The 23,182-nt window shown below is 42.5% G+C and overlaps 1 protein-coding gene across 1 annotated transcript in view; it reads left to right on the top strand.

Moving 5' to 3' along the window:
* Positions 1–23,182, top strand: part of LOC119649782 (myrosinase 1) — a 93,332-nt gene that overhangs the window by 66,854 nt on the left and 3,296 nt on the right. Inside the window, exon 7 of the mRNA XM_038052087.1 lies at positions 20,075–20,313. Coding sequence (XP_037908015.1) covers positions 20,075–20,313 — 239 coding nt within the window. The remainder of the gene's footprint in view (positions 1–20,074; positions 20,314–23,182) is intronic.

The following is a 23,182-nucleotide window of genomic DNA, read 5'->3' as shown; positions in this document are numbered from 1 at the left end:
CTATGGCCACTTTTCTACCCATTTTTAATGGGACTGTGATTCAGTATGATCACACTTAATGCTGTCCAAGAGATAAGTTTACAGTAATGAGACAAGCACAAGGTAAACATAAACACCTATGATGACCGGGACTCCAAACTAGGACAATTCTAGATTCTATGGGAGCATGAACAGTAATCATCATCAACATCAACCGCGCAACAACCGGTATCCGGTCTAGGTCTGCCTTAATAAGGAACTTCGGACACTTTGGTTTTACGCTGCCATTGCTCCATTTCAGACAGGGTCTGTCTTGTCTTCTTTTTCTATCAGAGATATTGCCCTTATAGACTTTCCGGACTGGATCATCCTCATCTATCCGGTGACCCGCCCACTGCAACTTGTTGAGCGGGATTTTATCCATAACCAAACGGTCATGGTTTCGTCACTATGTCGGCTACAATAGTAATATTGTCCCTACTATACGTTTTCCAGAAAAACCTTTTGGATGCGGTACAAACCTTGAGATTGATTTTGTAGTCGGAAAACCGGAAGCTAGACGCTTCAGGTATGAAAGGTTTTGTGTATTTCTTTTATAAAAAACATTTGAGTGGACTTTTGTCCCATAAGTACCTAGCACGTAATCTATGCATATATTATGTGAGAATATGCACTTTCGCGTGATACTCAACTTTTACTTATTATAACTTTGTTACTAATAGTGCGATTTCTTGTTAGGATCGTGCTCTATAGCCTACATTACTGCAAAATTTCATGATTCTAGGATCAACCTCAGCGGGGTTTTGAAGTCAATTACTAAAAAATTTTGAATTATATACCGCCATAGCCGTTGAGACCGGCCCAGTTTTGAAAGGAGGAGGGATAGATTGCTTCAGTTTGAATGACTGTACGCTGCCGCAGCGTCCCAGGCGGGAAGGAGGAAAGTACAGGAGCTTTTCAATCTTGCAGATTACTCACTAAGGAAGCTATCACCATACCCGGCGGTACGTTATAAAATGTAATTCCAAAAAAGAAATTTGACGTCCGGCGGGAGTCGTCTGACTTGGCGATTGGTTTGGGCCCCCCTAATATGATGAATGAATTCCAAAGAGCGACGCCAGGTATTCCCAGGCTCTAAGCATCTGCAACAACTCCGAGAATTTTATCACGAATCAATGATGAGATTGCATCTCGACTGTGTGCTGATATGTCACTGCTGCAACTACAATCACTTGTGTATTGAACTGGAGTTGCTGCTGTCAGCTTGCACGGTTCAAAGATTCGCTTTCGCATTATTGGTTTGAGTGACCGAAGAGTTCCACCATGGAAAATTCGTCTGGAACTTCGGCTGGACTCACTAAGACAGGATATTTCTAGACTGATTCGAATCAGCAAAGGGTTTACATGAACTATGCTATCTTCAGAACTATGCTATCTTCTTCCGAAGTTCTGTCATATGCAGTTGGTTACGACAGTATGGCGAAAGCCACTTCAGACGTGTCCAGAAAGAAATTTACGCGAGGAACCAGCGAAGTTTTTTCAAATCGTTCAACGAATACCAACAGAGTGTCAGACAGTACAGTTTTCGATGACGGAAACGAAAGAGTATTGGGGTGGACTTTAGAGGTTATCTGTCCGGCATGCTGAGTGGATCACCGCCGCCATGCCACTACACCTAGCATGAATTTTGTGGATGTTACCGAAGAGGAAGTTCGACGAGCCAAAAACAGCTCGAAGAACTGGAGGGGCCCTGGCCTGGATTGGGTTCAGGATTTCTCGTATAAGAAATTTACCAGTATACATAGTCGGTTGGCACATAGCGCAAATCAGGTCATTAGTCGACCAGAAGAATTAGCTACTTTATCCCTAAAATGAATACGGGGCAGGACCTTGCAGACACAAGGCCGATTACTTGTTTCCCAATCCGCTACAAATTTATAACGTCCATTATTAAAGGTAGGTTCAATGCGCACCTCTAGACCAACAACATTCTGTCCGAGGAGCACAAGGGGCTGCCGAGTTTTGTCAAGGGGCTGCAAATCCATTCGGTAGTTGTAGGACAAGCAAATAGAAGTCAAAGAAACCTCTTTAGTCGCTATATCGATTACGCCAAGGCTTTCGACAACGTACCGCATAGCTGACTAATCGATGTCCTACATTTGTATCGCATTGATCCGAAACTAATAAAGTTTTTGGCGACAGTCATGGAAGAGTGGCATACAACTTATCAGTGCGTACACCTGAGGGTGCTAATACCTCAGAGCCCATCCATATAGAGGGGCATCTTCCAGGGGGATCCGTTGAGTCCCCTTTGGTTTTGTATGACACTTAACCCCCTTTCATGGCTACTGCATGATGCTACAGGGCATGGTTTTGCAATAAAGTGTGGCCTACGTGCTAAGTGCGAACTGACACACTTGATGTACTTAAATGACATCAAGCTGTACGCTGGGACTGACGATCATCTTAGAAGTCTTTTGCGAATAATAGACATGTTCGGCCGTGATATTCGGATGGAATTTGGATTAGACAAGTGTCGAATCTAAGCGGTTCGCAAAGGTCATCAAGAGCTGCATGTCGGACATAGCATTGGCGACCTCCGCATTGAAGCTATGACCGAGTCAGACTTCTACAAATACCTAGGAATTCTGCAAGGAACCCATGCTCGAGTTGGTGATCTGAAGAATGCTTTGCTGTCCGAATTCCTACAATGTGTGAAGCGGGTGCTGGAATCGCACCATCCAGTGGCGGATACGGACAACTATGTTCAAATTCCGAATGCATCATCCAAACTTTGTCGTGGAGCGGATAAACCTGCCTCGTGACATCGGAGGTAGGGGCGTGGTTGACGTGTTGGCACAACATCATCGCCAAGTCGACTCGCAGCGCTTGTTTTTATAGCAAAGAGCAGGCAAGTCCCTTGCATGCGGCTGTACTTAAGGCAGACTGTGGACTGACTCCACTTGACTTCAACAATCGATCTTTCAATCCTCTGAGTGGGCTGAAGCCGGACCAAGATCGGATCAATGAATGGAAGTCGAAGGCAATGCACGGTAAACACGTGAATTGTCTTTGACAGTCATTTGTCGATTTGCATTTGTCGAATAGATGGCTGTGTGTGGGGAGCTCTTTGCCATTCAGGACGGCGTGGTCGCCACCCGAGCTTGTGAAAAGCCCATAATGAAAGAACGGGTCGAGAATGACCAGTGCAGAATGTGTGGTTCGGCGTTAGAGACGTTGGATCATATCATTTCTGGCTGTAGTGTTATGGCACCGGTGAGAGTTCTGCTTACAGCATGTATTGGTACCGGCAATGACTGATCGTCACATCCCACATAACAAGCCTGACGTACTGTTAGTTGACAAGACGGGTTGCTCCGTGTATATTATTGATGTTGCTATCCCCCATAATAGCAACATCGAACGGAATGGAGAAGAAGGTGAACTGATACTAGCTCGGGAAATCAAAGAAATTTGGCGTCTCGAGCGAGTGGCTGTAGTTCCCATAATATTGTCAGCTACAGGTATTGCACCCCTCACGACTTCCCTTGGTGTCCTGGGACTTTCGCACAGTCTGGTTCAAATCATGCAGAAGAACACCATTCTGCATACGTGCTCGATGTTGCGGGGAGTTCTAGAGGGATTCTCCCATTGACCTACCACCGGCCGCCACCACCAGCGCCCCTTTAGTTTTTAAGTAGGTAGGACCGTCCGAGCCTAAATGCTTGACACTTCGTGCTAATATTAGGTAAAATCCGGCATCTGCCGAGATTGTGACAACTAGGATAATAATTGTTGGCGCAACAATCCATATTGGATCAGAACTTTGAAGTGAACACTTCATTCATGGCCGCAATGGTACACTACAGTACACTGTAGGAGACAATGTCGTCAGCATTGCGGAACTCATTTAAAGCAGAGTCGGCTGGTATCCGTCATCTAGTCACGTTTGCAAATCCCTCTGCCACCAGTGAGATTTGAACCTCAACCTTTCGCTAGGACAATCCAGCGCTATAACCACTTGAGCCATCCGGACACAAATAACAAAATATATTAATTTTAAAATTTATTTTTTAAGTTGTTGGGAAATGGTCAAAAACCCGACAAAGTTAAGTTAAGTTTTCAATATGCGAGTGTCATTTACTGGTCTTGCAAAAACCGATGTTTCGGGAACCATTTGCTTCCTTCATCTGTGCTAATAAGAGACTTGATGAAGGGAACAAGTGGTTGCCGAAATATCGGTATTTGCAACACCAATAAATAATACTAGCGAATAGTTAACTCCAACTTTTCTATCTGAAAGGAGTCATCTAATTGTGTGTCATATGGTCGAATAGTTAGGTAAACTTTTTGCATGAAAATTTTGAAAAGCGTGCACAGAAGTTTGCATTAAAAAAAAGGCCAGATTTATAGCCTTGTCAAACGACACTGTCAGGCATTACCGATTATGAATCTAGAAAATGTCTTGAAATATATTAGAGTAAAAGATTAGGCAAAAAAATTAGCTCCAATGGAAAGTATCTTTCGGGGGTATTTGAGGTTTGTTCAGCCTCAAAGAGTGAGGAGGGTTTTCCCCCCGGCTCGAAGTACATCTCGGGGGCCTAGAATAAAAAACTTTACCAAAATTATATTAATTATAAAATTTCGGTAGAGACCGTATTAATTTCACCTTGGATTCGGTTTGGAATTTTTTTTTCTGGGTGTAAGTGAAGCACCAACCCAGGGAAACCAAGAGAGGGTAAAGTAATAATAAGAAAGAAGAGGCTGTGTGGATTCCCTAACCTATCAAAAGAATCCGCAATACGAGCAGAGTTCTAACAGAGAAAGTTTCATGAAAATGGAAAAAACTGAAAATTTTATGTTACAAATAAAAGAGTTTCGCAATTAATTAGAATTTCTTTCACGTACATTTTGTTAAGAGAAAGTTCTGCTATGCTGTACTGTATGTGTATACTCCATAATATAACAGCATAGACTGACTGATGCCTGTTTAATTTTAAACAATCCATACTGGATTAATGAGATAAACTTTAAAATGAACACTTTAGAAGTTATCTTCTGGTTGGATTACGCTTTAACTATTGGAGTCGCTTGATACCCAAGCCTAATGTATGTAGGTATTACACACAGACCTCACTGAATATTTTGCTCACTTTCTAATGTAGAGTAGTATGAAGGCAGCTCAAACAACATTTTTTGTGAACGACACGTTCTTAAACTTGACAAGGTTCTATATGCCCTATAGGCACGGCAGTAAGATTGCGATTTGAGAATAATTTTTGAATCTAATACCAGTTAGAACAAAGTGTAAATAATACTATAATTAACATCCAGATGAACAAAGAAGATATTTATAAGCAATTATTTAAATTAAAATTTTCCAACTTTTTATTGGTTTTCATTTTCTAATTTATTAAAATAGATGAAAGCTAATAGTAGAACAAAAAACACAAAATATCCAAGATTTATATTGTTTTGAATAGTTTGGTCACTTTGGTCACTAAGTATATTTTTGTTTAAAAAACTTTAACATAAAATACGCGTCTCGCATATAGTACAAGAATGTAGGCAGTTGTCCACAATGTTGAGATAATTGCGCGAAGGAAAAAGAGCTGAAAAAATTGTTAAATTAAGTAATGGCTTTAACTCGTTAATTCAGAGGTTATAATTATGATAGAATGTTACATAGAAGGTCGTATGTCATTTTGTTTTTTGCTGACTATGTTCTCTGTTTATTCGACGCAATTAAAAACTCACATATTCGAAATTATATTAAAAATTGACGACCATATGCATTTGCAATAAACTATTAAATTGCATCATTTAATTAGGTATCTTTCACCAAATGAGGCGTAATAAATCAAGCAATCTTTTTACTTCCTTGTTTCGTTAAATATATCTATATCACGCCTCGCTATTAATGACTACAAAGTTTGCGAGTTCACCTGCATAAATTACGGGGCTTGCCACAATGACTCTTTTAACCGGAATAACTCCTTATCCAAATAATAAACGCAAAAGCTATTCCAAATGTATCTGGAAATCACATAAATCTAGATACTATACTATACTGTGAACCAGCATATGAGTAACACATTAACGAATCGAAAAGGAAAGTCGTGGAAGAAATGATATTTTTATCGTATTACTTGTGAGACCAAGCAGGTTCTCCACGTTAAGATGGTGACGGTAAAGAGTATATTAAATTTAAGTGATAAATAAACGGTTTTAATCCCATTTGTATATTTTTTATATCAACAGAATTTTTCCGAATTATCACCTCTTATGTGAATCATAAACGCTTTTGCTTGTTTGTGATTTTTTTTTTATTTTATTATTAAATAAAAATTACGGTATTTTCGGTTTTACCAGCTTATTGATAAGAACAGGGTCACCCGTGATATTTGACGACTTCAAATTTGAATAAAAAATCTAGAAACGAGATAAAATGACAACAATTCATTCTACTGGTAGTGCTACTATTGTTCATGCATCAATTCTGAACTGGATAAAAAAACCTTGGTCAAAATTGAATATTCATTTTAATTTTCATGAAGAGGGGAGGTTCCTTCTCTTCGAAACCGGTGAAACCTCGTGCTGATCACCATCTTAAAAAGATATGGCCCCTCAAAGTTTGCATGTTTAGAGGAGAGAGGATATGGTGAAGAAAGAGGTAGGGCTCCATTTTGAACTCTTGAGTTTTGAGAAAGGGGATTTTCTGCTTCTCCCTTCATACTATTCTTTCTGCAGGCGGTAATGGGATTCCAAATTAACTTTTACCATTTTTACATGAAATTAGCTCTAATTTAGGTCGCTATAACTTTTTAGGGATAGAGAGGGTAAATCTTCTCCTTCCTCTTGCACATCCTCAGCATCTTCTCTCCTTAACAAGGTAGAACTGAAATCTGAAACTTGATCATGATGACAGCAAAAAAGATCCACTACGAGGGGCTATAACCTTTTAAGGGGGAGTGACTGCCACGATTTGCCTCATTCTTATTTTGTCCTTGACTTGCAGCATTGATGAAGGGAACAAGTGGTTCCCGAAATAACGGCTTTTGGAAACTTAACAAATATTGCTCGCGAATAAAAAAGGAAAATCTTATTTATTTCAAATAATTTAATCGGTCTCTCGCCGCCGGCGTTCGCAGGCTTTCGCGAATGTGAGAACATGCTTCAGAGGCAGAGAATGCGCAGACTCTTCGTTGAAGAAAACCTTATCAATGTATCTTCGTCTGGAGTCTGAGGATGCCAGGCAGCTGTATACGAAGTGCAGCAAGACCACCACTCCGATTTTAAGTAGTTTAAGGGGCAGTGTTCCGTTAAAAGTCTTACTACGGTTTTCATATCCCACTGCTTAATGGACAACAAAAGTGCCGCTCTAGCGGCCGCAGGTTCCTTCACAAAGATTTTCGCCTGCCGGCTGCATGAATCCTTGCCATTTCCCCTTTCAGAGTAGACTTGGCAGTAGATGGCCGAATGCCAAAAGCTAGTTCTGGCCCCATCATTGTGAATTTAGAACCTTGGTCAGCCTGTCTGCCAGCTTCCTCATTACCAACGATGCTAGAGTGCCCCAGCACCCACATCAGGAATGTTTTGTTCAGTCGGCCAAGTTTCAGCAGCACCTGATGAGAACTCCATACCAACTGGCTTCATATGTCGTTGCTGTTTAGTGCTGATAATGCTGCCCGACTGTCGGAACAGATTCGAATGATGCAACCCCTCCATTTTTGCCGCAAATATTCTTCTGCTGCCAATAGGATGGTATACATCTTCGAATAGAATATAGTCGTTATTTTTCCGAGAGGGAAAGCCAGTTTGATAATCGTTTTACATGATTGACCCGTCCGCGAAGATTATAAAGTCTGTAATCCCAAAAGATTCTTGGCTATTTGTTGACCATTCTTCTTTTTTGGTGGTTACGTTGGAGTATGTCTTTTCGAAGACGAATCTAGAAACCATATGATCGACTGGCAACCGAGCCACATGATGCTTGCCAAAAAACTTTTAGAGACCATGGAGAGCCATTAAAGTTGGGATCGTTGTTTTTCCACGCCACCCAGAAGCTCTTGGAGTTCAGTGCAACTGTTTTTGAATTCTTATTTGTTTTCTCGTTTATGCTGTGAAGTAAAAATTCCATAATTCTTGGCGATAGAACGCTTTCTATATTTCTGAAGTAATTGGCAAAGTCCACGCTTCACAGTAATTTCCACCCTCTAATTAAACATGCTTACATGATATTTGGGGGTAATAGTGGCGATTGGTTCTGAAAGTACCGCCGGCTCGGCGGCGGTGGTAGTAATTACCTAAATCTAGAGTGAGGGGGGGGGGGGGGGGGGGGTTGCAGTCAATTACTAAAAATTATAATAATTTACTATTATTTATTTTATTTGAATAGATGTCGGTATGGAGGGCGCGGAGGCCGCGTTCGAGAGAAGAATCCTCCGAAGAATTTTTGGCCCCCTACATGAGGATGGACGATTCCGTAGCCTACACAATGACGAAATCTATGAGCGATACCATGACCGTCCGGTTGTGGATAAAATCCGGCTCAATAGGTTACGGTGGGCGGGTCATTTAATCCGTATGGATGAAGATGATCCCACCCGGAAAGTCTATAAGGGCAATATCTATGGTAGGAAAAGAAGACGAGGCAGACCCTGCCTAAGATGGAGCGATGGCGTGGGCCAGGACGCCAGACAGCTTTTAGGGATATCGAATTGGTGGACCTCGGCGCAAAACCGGGATGTCTGGAGTTCCTTATTAAGGCAGGTCTAGACCGGATACCGGTTGTTGCGCCGTTGATGATGATGATGGAGGGTTTAGTTCCCCCAACCATTCCTCTTCATTTTTTAATGTGATAGCCATGAAACCGTTTCTGATTCCACAGAAGCGTTCTGGCCTGTGTAAAGGCGTCCCTGCTCCTTTCTTGACTAGTTCGTCCGCTGCCTCGTTGCCCTCCAACACATCATGGCCTGGAACCCAAAGTATCCAGACCTTGTTGTAGGAACCGAGTGTATTCAGTCTCTCAAGACATTCCCATACCAGTTTAGAGTTCACCGGGTTGGACCTAAGTACCTTGATCGCTGCTTGGCTATCGGTGAGAATGACTATGTTCTGCTCCCTGTAGTTCCTTTGGAGATTAAAAGAGGCACATTCATCTATGACCTATATTTTCGCCTGAAATAGACTAGCGTACCTGCCCATTGGCTCCAAGTACATTTTTCTTGGGCCAATGACACCGGCACCCACTCCCTCGGCTCTGAGGGTCTGAAAGAATAAATAAAGACCACTTTTGCCCGTTTGCATGCAGTTGGTATATATTCCAGTGCTATGCTCCCCCTTACCACCCTCACAAGAGACTCTAAGATGATTCCTAGACCCCTTTGAATTAGCTCTGGGAAAATGCTATCTACTCGGGGTGATTTCAGTGGTTTAAAAGTTGCCTCTGCCCACCTTAGCCTAGCTTCTGAGCACACCTCTTTTGCTAGTTTCCAGTTCTCCTTTCTTCCCTTTTATTCGTTATTGGGGTGCCGGGCAGAATGTTGTCGCCTACCACCGTCGGGTTGGACCCCGGGAAATGAGTTCTGAGAAGCAGGTGTCCTATCTTCCTTCTTCAAACAGACAGAGGATATTGCCCGGTCTTTGGTTACAGCCTTGTAACGCCTAGTTGTTTCTGTGATTTTTTCGATTCCTTCACAGAATTCTCTGAATCTGTTTCATTTTGCTTCCTTGATTGCGTTGCTATACGCAGTCGGTGTATTTTTTGACCTCTGCTAGTCCCCGGTTTGTTTTGCCCGGTTGAAGTTTTCGTACCTCTGTTTTCATTCGGGCTAGGTTTCTATTTCACCAGGGTACATCCATTGATGACTTCTGTGATCAGACATAAAGGGCTCATCCGACACCCTTTATTTCCTGACCATACCGTTTATTAGAGTATTTCCTAGAGTTATGTCTAGTACCTCCTGTCTAGTGCTGGTCACAAATGTTGGAGTGTTTCCTAAGTTATATATTTCTAACTAATTGCTAAGAATAATTTCAAGAAGGTACACACCTCATCAATCGGTGTCGCTGTTTCTCGAGACTTCATGATAGGCGTTGGCATTGCAACCGAGGATAAGTGGTAACGCCCTCTTCTCCCAGTACTTCATCAGTTTAGCGATTTGTTCCGGCGGAAGTATCTCGAAGCCTCGACTGCCTCTTGAGTGCTCTTCCCGGCTTCCAATGAGACTTGGATAGCCACAGGGTCCACGATCAGGAACTCTGAAAAACATATATATTTAAAATTACGTTTAAGAATTATGGAAGTTCTTGATTTTTCACAAGAGGAGTCCGAAATTACCTCCATGCTTCCTCCTTGCGCACCACGGATATGCCCCCGGTACACCCAGGGTTCTTGAGCCAGCACTATTCCAACATTCTGCTTGGAACTTGTCCTTGCAATTACCGTAGATGCAGCTTTCGCATGGTGGAGGTTTATCTGGGCTATCTTAGTGCTGGCCATTGGCTCCGTTATTGTTTGGAACTCTTCTCCACTGTCGGAGTATTGCCCTCCTTCTCCGACATGGCACTTTCCTGCGCGTCGCTGTTCACCCAGAAGTCCTAGGTCTAGGTCGCCCAGCTTTTGCTCTTTACTGGGCAGCAGGTCAACCAGGGGAGTTTGATCCAGGTTGATTCCTTCCAGGCCTTTCCGCCTCTATGGCTTTCGAGACTTCTTCGGAGACCTCAGTATGCTTTTCACCCGGTGTCCCCTCCGAGGTGTTTTCTAGTGCTAACCCAAACCAGAAAAGGCTATGTCATCGCATGATGAGTTGATCCTTGGGTTATGTGGTCCAACTTAGTGCAATTCCTATTCTATTTAGTATAGAACACACTTGCTTTTTTCGAAATTATACCTGCGTAAAAGGCTGAAGTTCTTCCCATCTTCCCGAAATAGCTGACAAAATGCTAGTTCGCCATTTTGTTCGCGTGTTGACAGATATTTTAATGAATCTACATTTATATGCTGCAAAACTGGTCCGAATAATAGGACCGTGAATGGATAATACCGATTCAAAAGACAAGATTCACCAATAAAACATGGAAATTTCTTGAGTTTTGCGATAGTCATAAAATTGGGAGAAAACATGCCAATTTTTTCATATTATAATAATGTTAAACCAGATTTGGCACTATTGAATAGCAGTTGCTGATTAGGAACAAATGGAACTGAATCCCATCCTAAAAATGAAATATCCCCTCTTTAAATTGCCGCTCCTATCGATTTTTTGAAGAGCAATTCACTCTCTCTAAAGAATCCGCAATTGCCTTAATCATTATATGACTGCATATCCACGCAACCTATTATATTTATGCAGCTAAATCACTTTAGACACTAATCATAAAAATCGCATTAAAATTTGCATAAAATATTGGATAGTTCCGGTCATATTACGTAAATCTAAAGTAGCTAACGTAGTAGGAATTGCGGCAAATTTGCATAGTTGTCTGTCAGGGTACCGGGACTAAGTCGTGAGAAAAAACAAGAATGTTGGTTGGCGTTGAGTTTAATTATGTTAAAAATGATCTGCTCTATTTGTTGTTAGCATTTTTCTAGAAATGTCATTGGCACTATTAAGTGATTCAAGACTATTTAGCAGAGATAGAAGAAGTTGGACAATCACACGGATTAGGGCTATTCCCAACAATTCCGGCTTATTGGCATAATTATAGCGAAATTCCCCGATATTCATTGGTTCGTGGTTTTCATCTTAATCTAAATAGAACTTGTTGACAGCAACTTAATACATATTTAATTTATGCAGTTTTAGTTTTGAATAAGAGTGGAAAACCCAGTGACTAGAATATTCTTATAATACTTGGCCAATGTCAAAACATTTTCTAAATGTGCAATGAATTAAAACATTGCATCGTCTTTTATTTATTAGTCAGTCTCCTGATCAAGTCCTGCGACATTAGCCTGTGTACTGCACAGCGTGCAGCTCACTTCCACTCCAATTTCTCTAATTTTTTGGTGACTACCTCCTATCTCTCACACCGTTCCTGCAGATTTCCTTTTCATGATTACTCATCTCATTCCTTTTCTCCTTCTTCTGCTATTCCCCAAGGCTCTGTAGTTGCCCCCTACACTTCCTGCTTTTTTATCAATGACCTCGCCTTCATCCTCACAAGACCGTGTTTTCTTTACGCAGACGACCTTAAATTATTTGCCTCTGTTTTTGCTTTTGGCTTAAACCCTCCCCATCATCCTTTACATTTCACTTCTGACCTCCTTCCAAGACCTGGTTCTAATATTCGACGACAAAGTTCGTTTCAATTCCCACTCCGTTGACATCATCAATAGAGCTTCCAAAATATCTGGTTTTATCCTAGGTTCCTCCTCCCTCAGGGTCTTGAACAGGGTCAGTTTGGCCTTGGTGCTGAGTCCTACCTTCTTTCGAAGAAGAAAGTAGATCCTACTGAGTACATCGCGTGCCTTCCCGATAGCGAGCTCAAGGTGTGGCTTGCACTTATGGAGTTCGTGAAGTTTAATTCCTAATAACTCTGTGGTCTGCTCACTATAGTGTTTCCGATCTTCATTTTTAAGCGACTAGCTTTCCTGTGGATTCCTCTAGAACCTAGATATCTAGATTTCCTCCGAAAGTTGCAGAATTGCATTTTGGCCTCATTAATTTTAATGCTCCATTGCAGGTAATATTTGCAGAGGTCTTTCACATATTTCTCGACCGCTTTCACTGCCCTGTTGGGGTGGAGGCTCGAAGGGAAGATGAGAGTATCATCGGTATATTGAATAAGGTCTGTGCCGGTCTCGGCAGTTGGGACGTCAGTCGTGAATATGGTGTAAAATGTGGGTCCAGAAATGGATCTTTGCGGTACTCCCAATGTTACCGGCAAGAGATCGGAGAATTCATTTCCCAAGCTGACATAGAAATACCTATCTTCGAAGAAGCTTAATGCAATTCTAATTATCGGAATTGGAAACAAAAGATCTATTAGCTTGTGGATTAGTCCGTTTACCCATACAGAGTCGAAGGCCTTTTCTAAGTCTAATGCATATGCTACGGTGGGCTTAATATTGACGTTAAGTCTTGCTACGACAGTGTCGTGAAGGCTCTGCTTGTGTCCCGTGTTTTCTGCGGAACCCGAACTGGTGGTTGGGTATAATCTCTCTTAAAATTGCAATATTGGACTAGCCCGATTGTCCATGCTCTCTCAAAGAGTTTGCCTAGATTGGACAATAACGATACCGGTCTAAAGTTGTTAGGTTCACTAGAGCTGCCTTTTTTCCGGATCGCAATTATTTTAGCTACTTTGCAGGTGGTGGGAAAGTAGCCATTATTTATGGAGTTATTAAATACTGCCAGCTAAAATTTCATGGAGACTCGGGGAAGTTGCCTAATGACGTAATTAGGAATTTCGTCAGGTCCGGCTGACTTTTTACCGTTTAGGTTTGAGGTCAAGGCGGTGGGGTGTAATAAACTCAGGAAATGTAGCGAATTCGTTGGTTTTACCGAAAAGTTCGTTTGGGAGAAGCTGGTTTGAATGCCCAGAGACGAAATCGGCGGTAGTTGTTTCAACCATCGACGCTATGGCCAGATTATTTTGAGACGGAGGGGTATTGAACTGAGACTCAAATGATTCCGCAAGGACTTGCGGCTTTCTGGCGTCTCCGCAGATTGGTTCCCTGTTACTGGTAAGAACGAAATTGCGGGACTTATTTTTCCCCGCTAGCCTATTTATGTGTTGAAACATATCTGGGCCGGGCTTAATATCTGCGAGATTACGGGTTAATTCTTTATTGTGGAATTGCACCACCATTTGCCGGATAATTGTTCTCAGGTAATTAATCCGGGAAAGCAATGCTTTGTATTCAGCTTTGTTTTTATTTCCATGTTTATGGAAGTTGCGCTTAATGTTCCTGCGCCAAGTCTGTCTGACCTTCATGTGCAGCATGATGTCATGTGGGAGTTTGTTGTATGCAAACTCATCGACTTTGATCAGCCTGGTATTTCTGTGTGTAGCAGTACTGATGGCGTCTGTAGCCAAAATGATTGCTTCGTCCATTTCTTTGTCCGACAGATTGCGATCTGTAGCGAGTTTCTTCAAGTTCAGCATTGGTGCAAAATCTGACTTGAATTTGTTCCAATTAGTGCGGGCGAATGATCTCATGGTTACCTTAACTCGCTTTTGCAGTTATAAAGTTGAGGACATTTTGAGTTCAACTGTAAACTGGTCGGACATGCCTGGCAAAGTTTTACAGGAAGTTACCTGAAAACTTTACTTGGTTTCGTCAGACAGCAGGAAAAAGTCAATGATGGATTGACTAGCGGATCTTGTCGGGGAATCCGGCGAGACCACCTCAAGGTTGGCTGGCGTGAAAGGGTCGTGGATCCAGTTATACAGGGTTTTCCCATTTAAATTTTCTGCCTTATTGCCCCAGGAGTTGTCCCGTGAGTTAAAGTCGCCACCGAAGATAAGATATTTTGATTTTGACTGGAGATCGCCCAAGACCTTTAAGTCATGACCCAGTTGCTCACTTCGAGAATTGCATTTGATATAAACGGAAACTACCAAATCCGCTTATTATCGTTTGTTTTTACTATTGCCGCTGCAGTGGAACAGACTAGTAATTTCTCGATGACGACTTCCTCAAAATGATAGTCTTTTTTGACTAGAAGGGCAGCGCCCGTGTTGCTGTTGTGCCGAATAGTGCTGTATCCGGTGAAATTGACATTATGTTGGGCGTGTGAGATCAGGGACGCGGAGTTAAAAGTGACTATGCTTAACTCCATAGGTTCATTATTAATTGAATTGCGGTACACTGCCGCTGTCTTTCTCAAGCAAAATCTTTTAGTGAGGTATATATTTCACTTTATATACTTCACTAAGCTCTTGGCAGGGCTCAAAAGTTGTTATAAATAGTCCCGATTGTAACTTCATCGGGAGCGCCGGGTTTTAGCTGCACAGAAGCTTGTCTGCTGGCGTGACTAAGTTGGCCACACTTTTCAGTTTCAATTGCGGGTACTCCTCGTTGAGCTGCCGCAATATGTCCGCCGGATCTGTCTCCCTGTGGAGACCGCGAATGATTAGGGAATTAGTCCTCATGGCCTCCTTGAAGTTGTACAACGCAAATTCACCCGGATTTTCTTTCATAAAAAGAACCTTCTACAGGTTGACTATCCGTCACGACTCCGCACCCCCAATCTTCTCTCCCTGCAGCAACGCCATATCTTCCTTGATATGTGTACTCTTTTCAAACTCTGCAATTGCCTGATGAACTGCTCTGCTAACTCGGATATTACTTTCCGCATTGGTTCTCATAACACACATAGTGCGGACATTTTTGGAATACCCTTCGCGGACCTCGAAATTTACTTTCACTGCCCGATATGGAGGCTATGTCGGTCCTACTCGTACAACGACAAACAACGACCTACAGCTTGAGTCCTTTGACTGTATCTCCATATTTAGTTTTAAGCGTTAAGTAAGCCATTTACTTGCTTCTCCCTCAGCGGACAATATGGAACAAGGAGTTTGTTGTCTGTATATTGTTTTAATTAAATAAATAAATAAATATATGAATACGATTCCTGCAAGCTTTTAAAGAGGCGAAAAATGACCGACTTCTTAATTCGACCTAAATCACTTACCTCTGGGCTATTTCTTCAAATTCGTGGCTAACAAATGTCGGATAGAACTTAATTCGGAAAACACGGCGAATGAAGATCCTATTCATATCACATTCCATGCAATTTTGCTATCCCGCCCGACAAATGCCCTTGGAATTCGAATTATACCATTCGTATCCCTTTAGAGAAACTTTGACTTTCTTCAGCTTCGATTCGTCAGGAATTAGCGAATGTTTCGGTTGCTCCTTAGTCTCTAATGTGTTATAGCGCCTCCATACTACCCTGGAAGTGCTTTACTTAAAATCGAATGCATTCGTTTCGCTCCTCTACAGCACTTCACCCTAGTCAACGGGATTTCAGCGAGGAATCAGACACATGGCTCCCTCAGCTCGGCTGCCGCAAGTCAAAACGGACGCATTGTGCGCTTTTCTTCCTGACTCAGTTTTCTTCCGGGAAGAAAGAATTGAGTTGGGCCAAGGAGACCCTTTTGAGGGTATCTTTGACGTCGAGACTGAAATGACTGAAATGGGCCTCACCTCGCCTAGCAATGGTCTCCAGGAAGCGTCCGTCCTAATTAGGACGTGTGTGCTTCAGCTCCCGCACTGCGTCCTCGAGTAGACGCAAGAACCCGGAGGTGTCAAAACTCCACCTAAAATCGAGCACAGGGTCCTTGGGAAGTGTCCGGTTCTTCCCATATACCAGCTCCGCTCTATCTGTGTGAGTTAATTCCTAAAACCGTGTACCACAAGGGGCCCATTATGTCGACCTGGCTGGTATGAGAACGTTTTGTGACCGAGGAAGAGCTAGGCTAGAAGGACAAACAAACAATCAATGACTATAGCTAGCTTGCTAACCTCTCTTTGGGGTGCCAGTGTGATAGCTTGAAGAATGGTAACTAGTTTCGTTGTGATGGTAGAGACATTGTTGAAGCGATTGAGGTTTGAAAGCAAGGATGGGCAGCGTCAGTTGCAACAAGTGTGAAACCTTGCTTAAGGAGACCCGATGAGTGGAGTTCACATGCCCTAGCTATTACCCGTCTGCGAGAATATGGGTCAATCGATGCAAAGGGTTGGTTGGTAAATTGATCTTCAGCATATCGAAGAAGGTTTGGAAGGTTTTGTAGGCGTTTGAGAGACTATATTTAGCATCCGGATTCTGCTGGACCGTTTCGAACGTTTTTGGGAATTCGGCTTTAAGTCTAATAAGTTTCTATACGGCAAGCAGGAGTTTTCTTTCTTGGAGTGGCGGTTCACCCGCCAAAGCAAAAGCTACATGGAGGGAAGTAATTCTTGTGTGGCCTAGGTTTTGAGCTGTCTGCCAGCTAAAGATTCGAGTTTTGAATCTATGTATTTGAGAGCTAGCTAGGTGGAGGTCGTTGCGTAGTCGATGATGGGTCTAATGATACTCCTATAGATCCTTAGACTTTGCCTGGTTGTTTGAGTGCAAGCGAACTACTGATAGTCCTGCCTAGGAATTTAATGGAATTAACGTGTTCAAGAACGGAATTCTTGACCCTAACGTTTAGAGACTTGATTTTAGAGATTAGTTAAAGGAGATGGTTTTAGATTTGCCGAGGTTCAGGGGTTTTAGCCTAGCACATTCTCTAATGAAATGGTGTGATTCGTCTAAGGCCGCAACCTTGAGGAATGCCATTGAAAACTGCGTGGCCTCTTTACCAACGATTAGTTTCCTGCGTGAGAGAAACCCAATGAGCCAGACAGGTAGATCGGTAGGAACATGGAAATTTCTAAGGATGTTGTCCAGGATGGACTGATGAACGTTTTCATATGCATGTTTTATATCAAAGAAAACAATGGAACATAAAGACCCTTGTCCTTAGCAACAGAGATATTGAGAAGACAATGGTTGATGTAAAAGGTGGTGGATAAGCCCCTTTAGTACACGTGGGAATTGGGTGATAGGAGTTGTCGGTCATCAAGGAAAGCCATCAGCCTGTCCTTCATGATGGAATTGACAATTTTGGCAAACACACAAATGAGGGAAATCAGTCTGAAATTGTCTAAATTGTTTAGATTTCTATCCTTTTGTGGGATATGGATGATTTCAATAACGGCCTAGTCCTTCGGAGGTGCAGGGGGAAACCAACAAAGGTGAAGAGAGTCCTCAAGAGCCCATTTGACCCCAGGGCTGAGCCAGGCCACGTAGTGATATGTGATCGGCTCGTAAATGACGTGAAATACTTCTTTCCGTTTGGTGAATAGCAGCACCAACGGAATGTCTGAGGCATCGGCGAATACGGCTAGGGGTGCATTTCGCTAAGGAAATGCCAGAAGTGCGCCTGGTTGCCTCAAAAGTCTGGACAGCCTCTTTGGACCATGCATGCAACCGTTAAAGATCGATTAATCGTTGGCGGGCTTGGAAAAGTAACGGTGGAAGAAGCTTAACATGCCTAACAACCTTCTCAGATCCTTAATAATTTTTGGAAGTGGGGAACTCGAAGTCGTTTCCACTGTGACTGAGCCTGGTTGTATGCCATAAGAATTATCGGGTGGCTGTGGAATCTCTGCAGCGACTGTGAGAATTTGCATTCCTCAACTTTAAGTACTAGACGCTGAAAAATGCACTCGTGGTGCCGTAAATGTTAAGACTTAGAGCCGTTTCCGAAGTGTCTTCGGGGCTAGAAGGAGTTGGTGATATGCCAGATGTAATGGCAAGAAAAGCGGCAGTCTTCGATAGAGTGTGCAAAATTGTGAATATGTTGAATGGGGTAACGGTTCTGAGTCGTCACCGATGTGTCACACGATACCAGGTTAACCGCAGGTTTATGATCGTGGACCTCTCGTATCTTATTAGCGGTAACGGCCAATGGGTCCAGGGACCCCGTATCCGCACATGCCAGAATAACATGTGTGCTGTTCGAGAGTCACAGCAACCACAAAGATAACAGCAGCTGGACTTTGTCACCACCCTGCTGCTTCATCTCGCCCGGCAGTTGGCTTGATGTACTTGCGCCAAGCCTTAGCTCCAACAGTAAGTGTTTCAGCCTAGTTGTTTCACTTACTGACAGGCGTCTAATCAATTGCTCTGCCAGCCTTTTGTAGGAACAGTCTTCTAGCACGTCGAAGACAAGCTCATAAAGCCCGATGAGCGCGTGGTTAAAACGCGTGCTGTTCACCCTGACGCCGGCTAACGCAAATGGCATGGACCTTAGGTTTCTCATACCGACCAATTTGTATGCTTGACACTGGCAGGAAAGTGCTCGAAGAGCTCGTCAGAAGCGGACTCGCTGAAGGGATAGGAGATGTCGAAGCTTGTCTCCAAGGCAGTTCGGCTTTGAAGCGGGGAGATCCACTATTGATGCTGTCATGCAAGTCGTGGATGCCGTTCATCGTGCGGAGGCACACAGCCGTCAAGCTCGACGCCTTTAATTCCGTAAGATGGAAAGACATTATAGGCACACTAGACAATACTTTCCATGTGTCGAGCTATCTCTTCCGGATATTGAAGGATTACCTGAGGAACACCTCTCTATTGTATGAGACGCTAGAGGATCAAGTCACGTCGGGGATAGTGCTGCGATCCATCCTAGAGCCAGACCTCTGGAACGCTTCCCATGATAGCCTGCTTAGACTCGACCTGGTCGGTTATGCATATGTGGTGGAATGGGTTTCGTCAACAGCTCTATTCAAACACAGGGGATCTATCTCCAGATAACATTGCCGAGAAGATGCTGAGGAACGATGACAGGTGGAGTCGCGTTCCGTATTACGTTCGAGTTTCTCTCGTTGCAAAGAAGATAGAGCTCGACTGGTGGAGGGGCCGGATGGTATGGGGTTCCTTAGATTAACATTTCGTTTTCTCCTCTCGGGGGCTAGCCGGAAGTAATATGACAAACGGTTTCACACTAGCTCTCTGATGTTGGGGAGGTGTTTACTCTGTAGTCCGACAACGTACCGTTGCGGGAGTCCAACAGCACTCTGTGCCTGAATGCATTCAGCTACCCTACCCCAAAAAATGAGATCTTCCTTTTTAAACTAGACTCTTACCTGAATTAATATGGGGGCAGAAATGGAGGGTCTTCAAATTAAAGTAACCATTGCATGTACGATGTCGGTTTCCAAAGTACTGCAATCTACTTGTTAGAGGCTGAATTGAAATATCTTTATATTAATGTATTTGAAATGCAATAGCTTAATATATTAAATTTCGAAAGGACAAAAAGTGACGGAAATTAAACGTCGACTGAACCATAATGTCTTATAATTTGATACTCTTGATTTACTTTGTATACACAAGCTAAATGATGTCAGTGCCATACCTCGGATACAAGGACACATAGGAGGCATAATAAAAACAGGATTAAATACTCTCATTCGTTTACAGTATTACTTCCCTTGCATTAACTAAGCCATAAACTATTTCACTTCCGCATATAAATTCTGTACTTTAAGAGGATATCCCGTGAGCCTTGACATTAACATTTCTTTTATTTTCTCATTTCTTAGGTTGTACCTTTTGGCATGTACAAGCTTTTATCTTGGATTAGGAAAGAATACAATAATCCTCCGGTTATCATCACGGAAAATGGTGTAAGCGACAAAGGAGGACTCAATGATGTGAATCGCATAGATTACTTCAACTCATATCTGACGGCGGTTTTGGATGCCATTGAAGATGGTTGCAATATTAAAGGTTACATCGCGTGGAGTTTGATGGACAGTTTTGAATGGAAAGTTGGTTATACGTAAGTATCATTGACGGAAATATGAAGAAGTACTAATGCTATAAATTTGGGAAGAAGTCGCGGAATCTTAGCACCAACTAACGCGCACTCACTGGCTTCACTAGATAAATTTTGCTGAGTGAACAACGTCAATTAGGGCCCGCGTTTTTCAACTTCATATGTACAATAAGTTAGTTCTTAGGAGTTGAGAAAACCAGCCCCTTAGTAGGGGGTGCTTTCATCACTATGTTATGAAAATACTATAAGGGATTAATAATATCTAGGTTGCTGGAAGCTATTTAAATTTTATGGCCTTTCTCTTTAACGAGCGATCAGGATTATTTCGGCACTTAAATGTGAAACTTTGGAGTTATCTCCAAGCACACTAGGCGTTGGTTTAATTTCCAAAAAAAAACGACAATTTCGGTGGCTGTTGACGGAAGTTTCAAGAATATTATCTTAGATTAGCCATAATTGTTGCTCTAAAATTCACAAAATGATTAAAATTATTTCAAGGTGAAGTGAAAATATCCTTCCCGGGAAATAGCTGAACTCTTTTGCAAAATGGAATATGATAACTAACTAATAACCCGCCCTTTACAGTACAGAATTCTAAATTATTTTCCTAGCGTCATTTAAATAAAGAGGCCTGTGCATTGGTTAAAGTCCTCCTCCTCCTTAGTCCTTTTTTGACCACGATAGATGATAGAGTATTCCTACAATCGTGTGAATATGACTCCCATCTATACAAACTATTCGTTCCCCAAAATTGAGCCTACAAATTTGCAGGAATCGGATTCATTGCAACTCGAATGTAATTGTTTCTTATCGTCCTGGTAAATAGTTTCAAACTACTTTAAAAGTGCTTGGAAGTCCTATCCGACAGTATCATTTTTTTATATTCATAAATGAATGTGGAAATCTTAGAAAGACGTTGTTGTAGGTTGTAGTAGTGTGTGGGATTCTCACCTACTGAAACCCCTCGCGTTCTCTGGGGGGCAACGGTGAAGTAATACTTCGTAGGGAAAGCTCTTATATCCACCAGGACGCCTAATTCGCGAGTGGGACTTGCTTCCCAAGCACGTTCCCGTTTTCACAGTTTCATTTAGATTGGGGCTATTGTCGTATCTACTACATTTCAATTTCTCGGCACCTCCTCTACGGGATGCGTTGTCTAGGTTGGAAACATCGCTGAATCTATTTCTCCCGTATATAAATCTCGGTTGCAGGACCATCCAATGCGAAAGAAACACTTCCTTTGACTACTGTGCCCCATCAGTAATTTTATCAGGGAAAAATTCTATGCCTTCGCCCGACCTATTCATCAATACATTAAAATCATCTTAAGGTTACTACCATCTCCTGTACAACTCCATAGAAATCCCCAGCTATTTTGAACATAGTCGTCCTCGAACGCAATCTGAGCACTGTATTAACCAGTATAGTACTCATATTTCGTTAAATGATTTAAAAGGATCATTCCCGGGAGGACATGCACTGCCTCAGCCAATGTTGTGATATATGCGCTACACACCCTCAGTGCGATTGGCCAGTATACCAAACTCAGCCTCTTTCCTTCCTCCCTAGTTATGACAACTATAATTTGGCGGCGTGAATGGTTTCATTTGTGTAAAGTTGTTCTTCCTCGGGGAGCGCCTCAACTATAACCACAGCCAGGTCGTAAGATGCAAAATTATTCAACATTTTTCTACTGGCACACGAAGGTCAAGCACTCCATCACACATGATATTCCCAATGCGAGACTTTGAGGAATACTTCAAATCATGATATACTCTTTTGTTCCGCGGTGCCATCCGTCTCCTACCAGAGAAGCTTCTCCGAGGCAACTCACCATTGATCGAGTCAATGACACCCACTTTAGCCAAAGTGTTCTTAATCCAACCCCATTTGGCCGAATTTAGAACATTCTTGAGATTAAGTGTCACTTCGGGCAATATTTACCAATAGACATCACTTTCTGAACCAGAGACACGACTATTGCTACCTCATCGGTGGTAGAAAAGGTTTGTCGAAATCTATACTGATAGATTATTCCTGAGCTTGATGAACAAGACAAGCCTCTTGTTCCATAACTCACCCTCCCCAACATCATTCCCACAGCGTTTAAAAGACAGATGTTGCGATACATAGAAGATACGCTAAATGGTCTTTGGGGCTTTGGTAGCAGAACTTACCTTCTGTCTCTTCCATTGAGTGGAAAACACTCCTTTTGCCATGCATGATTGAAATGTGCTCACGACTCACTTGGACCTGGCCTTACCAGCCAATTTTAGAGCTTTGTTCGAAATCCGCCCAATCCTGTTGCCTTTTCATTTCCACTGAGCCTGCGGACCTCCGGTAGTTCCTGAGGATCGAGAAGATGTCCATTCGAATCGTTAGACGAAGTCTACTTTCCTCCGGTTGTGGAAAATGGGTTGAAAATATTTTCAGTGATAGCTATGGATACGTGGCTTGCGTAGATTTGATGTCCTCGTATTTTGTTCATTAAAACTTTGTTAACAGTGACCTACAGGCTCATATTAGTACCACGGCGTAGCTGCCTGTAACAATTCTGGTTGCCTTTCCGGATAGTTTTTTTTAAGTCACTTCGGAATTTTTGATATTCTTCCTATGGCTCTGTTCACTTTGGTACCTTCTTTCCTTCAAGCAAAGTTTCCTCGTTCGGAAACATGACTCTCACTGTGAAGATTGTCGGTAGTTCGGTTTCCTGCAGTGGTGCAAATTCCGTCCGGTTGAGTAGCATCGTAAGACTCAGTTATACGTTGAAACAGAAGATCCACTATTTTCATTGTAGTTTCCTCCAGCCATGATCTGCTTCTTAAGTTGACGGGAAGGTCTTCTCCTCGTTTTACTTCCAATACCACTTAAT

This window comes from Hermetia illucens, chromosome 2 (assembly GCF_905115235.1).
Source record: "Hermetia illucens chromosome 2, iHerIll2.2.curated.20191125, whole genome shotgun sequence".
In the NCBI taxonomy this organism is placed as follows: domain Eukaryota; kingdom Metazoa; phylum Arthropoda; class Insecta; order Diptera; family Stratiomyidae; genus Hermetia; species Hermetia illucens.
The sequence above is the reverse complement of the archived record's forward strand: the minus strand, read 5'-3'. Positions and strand labels throughout refer to the sequence as shown.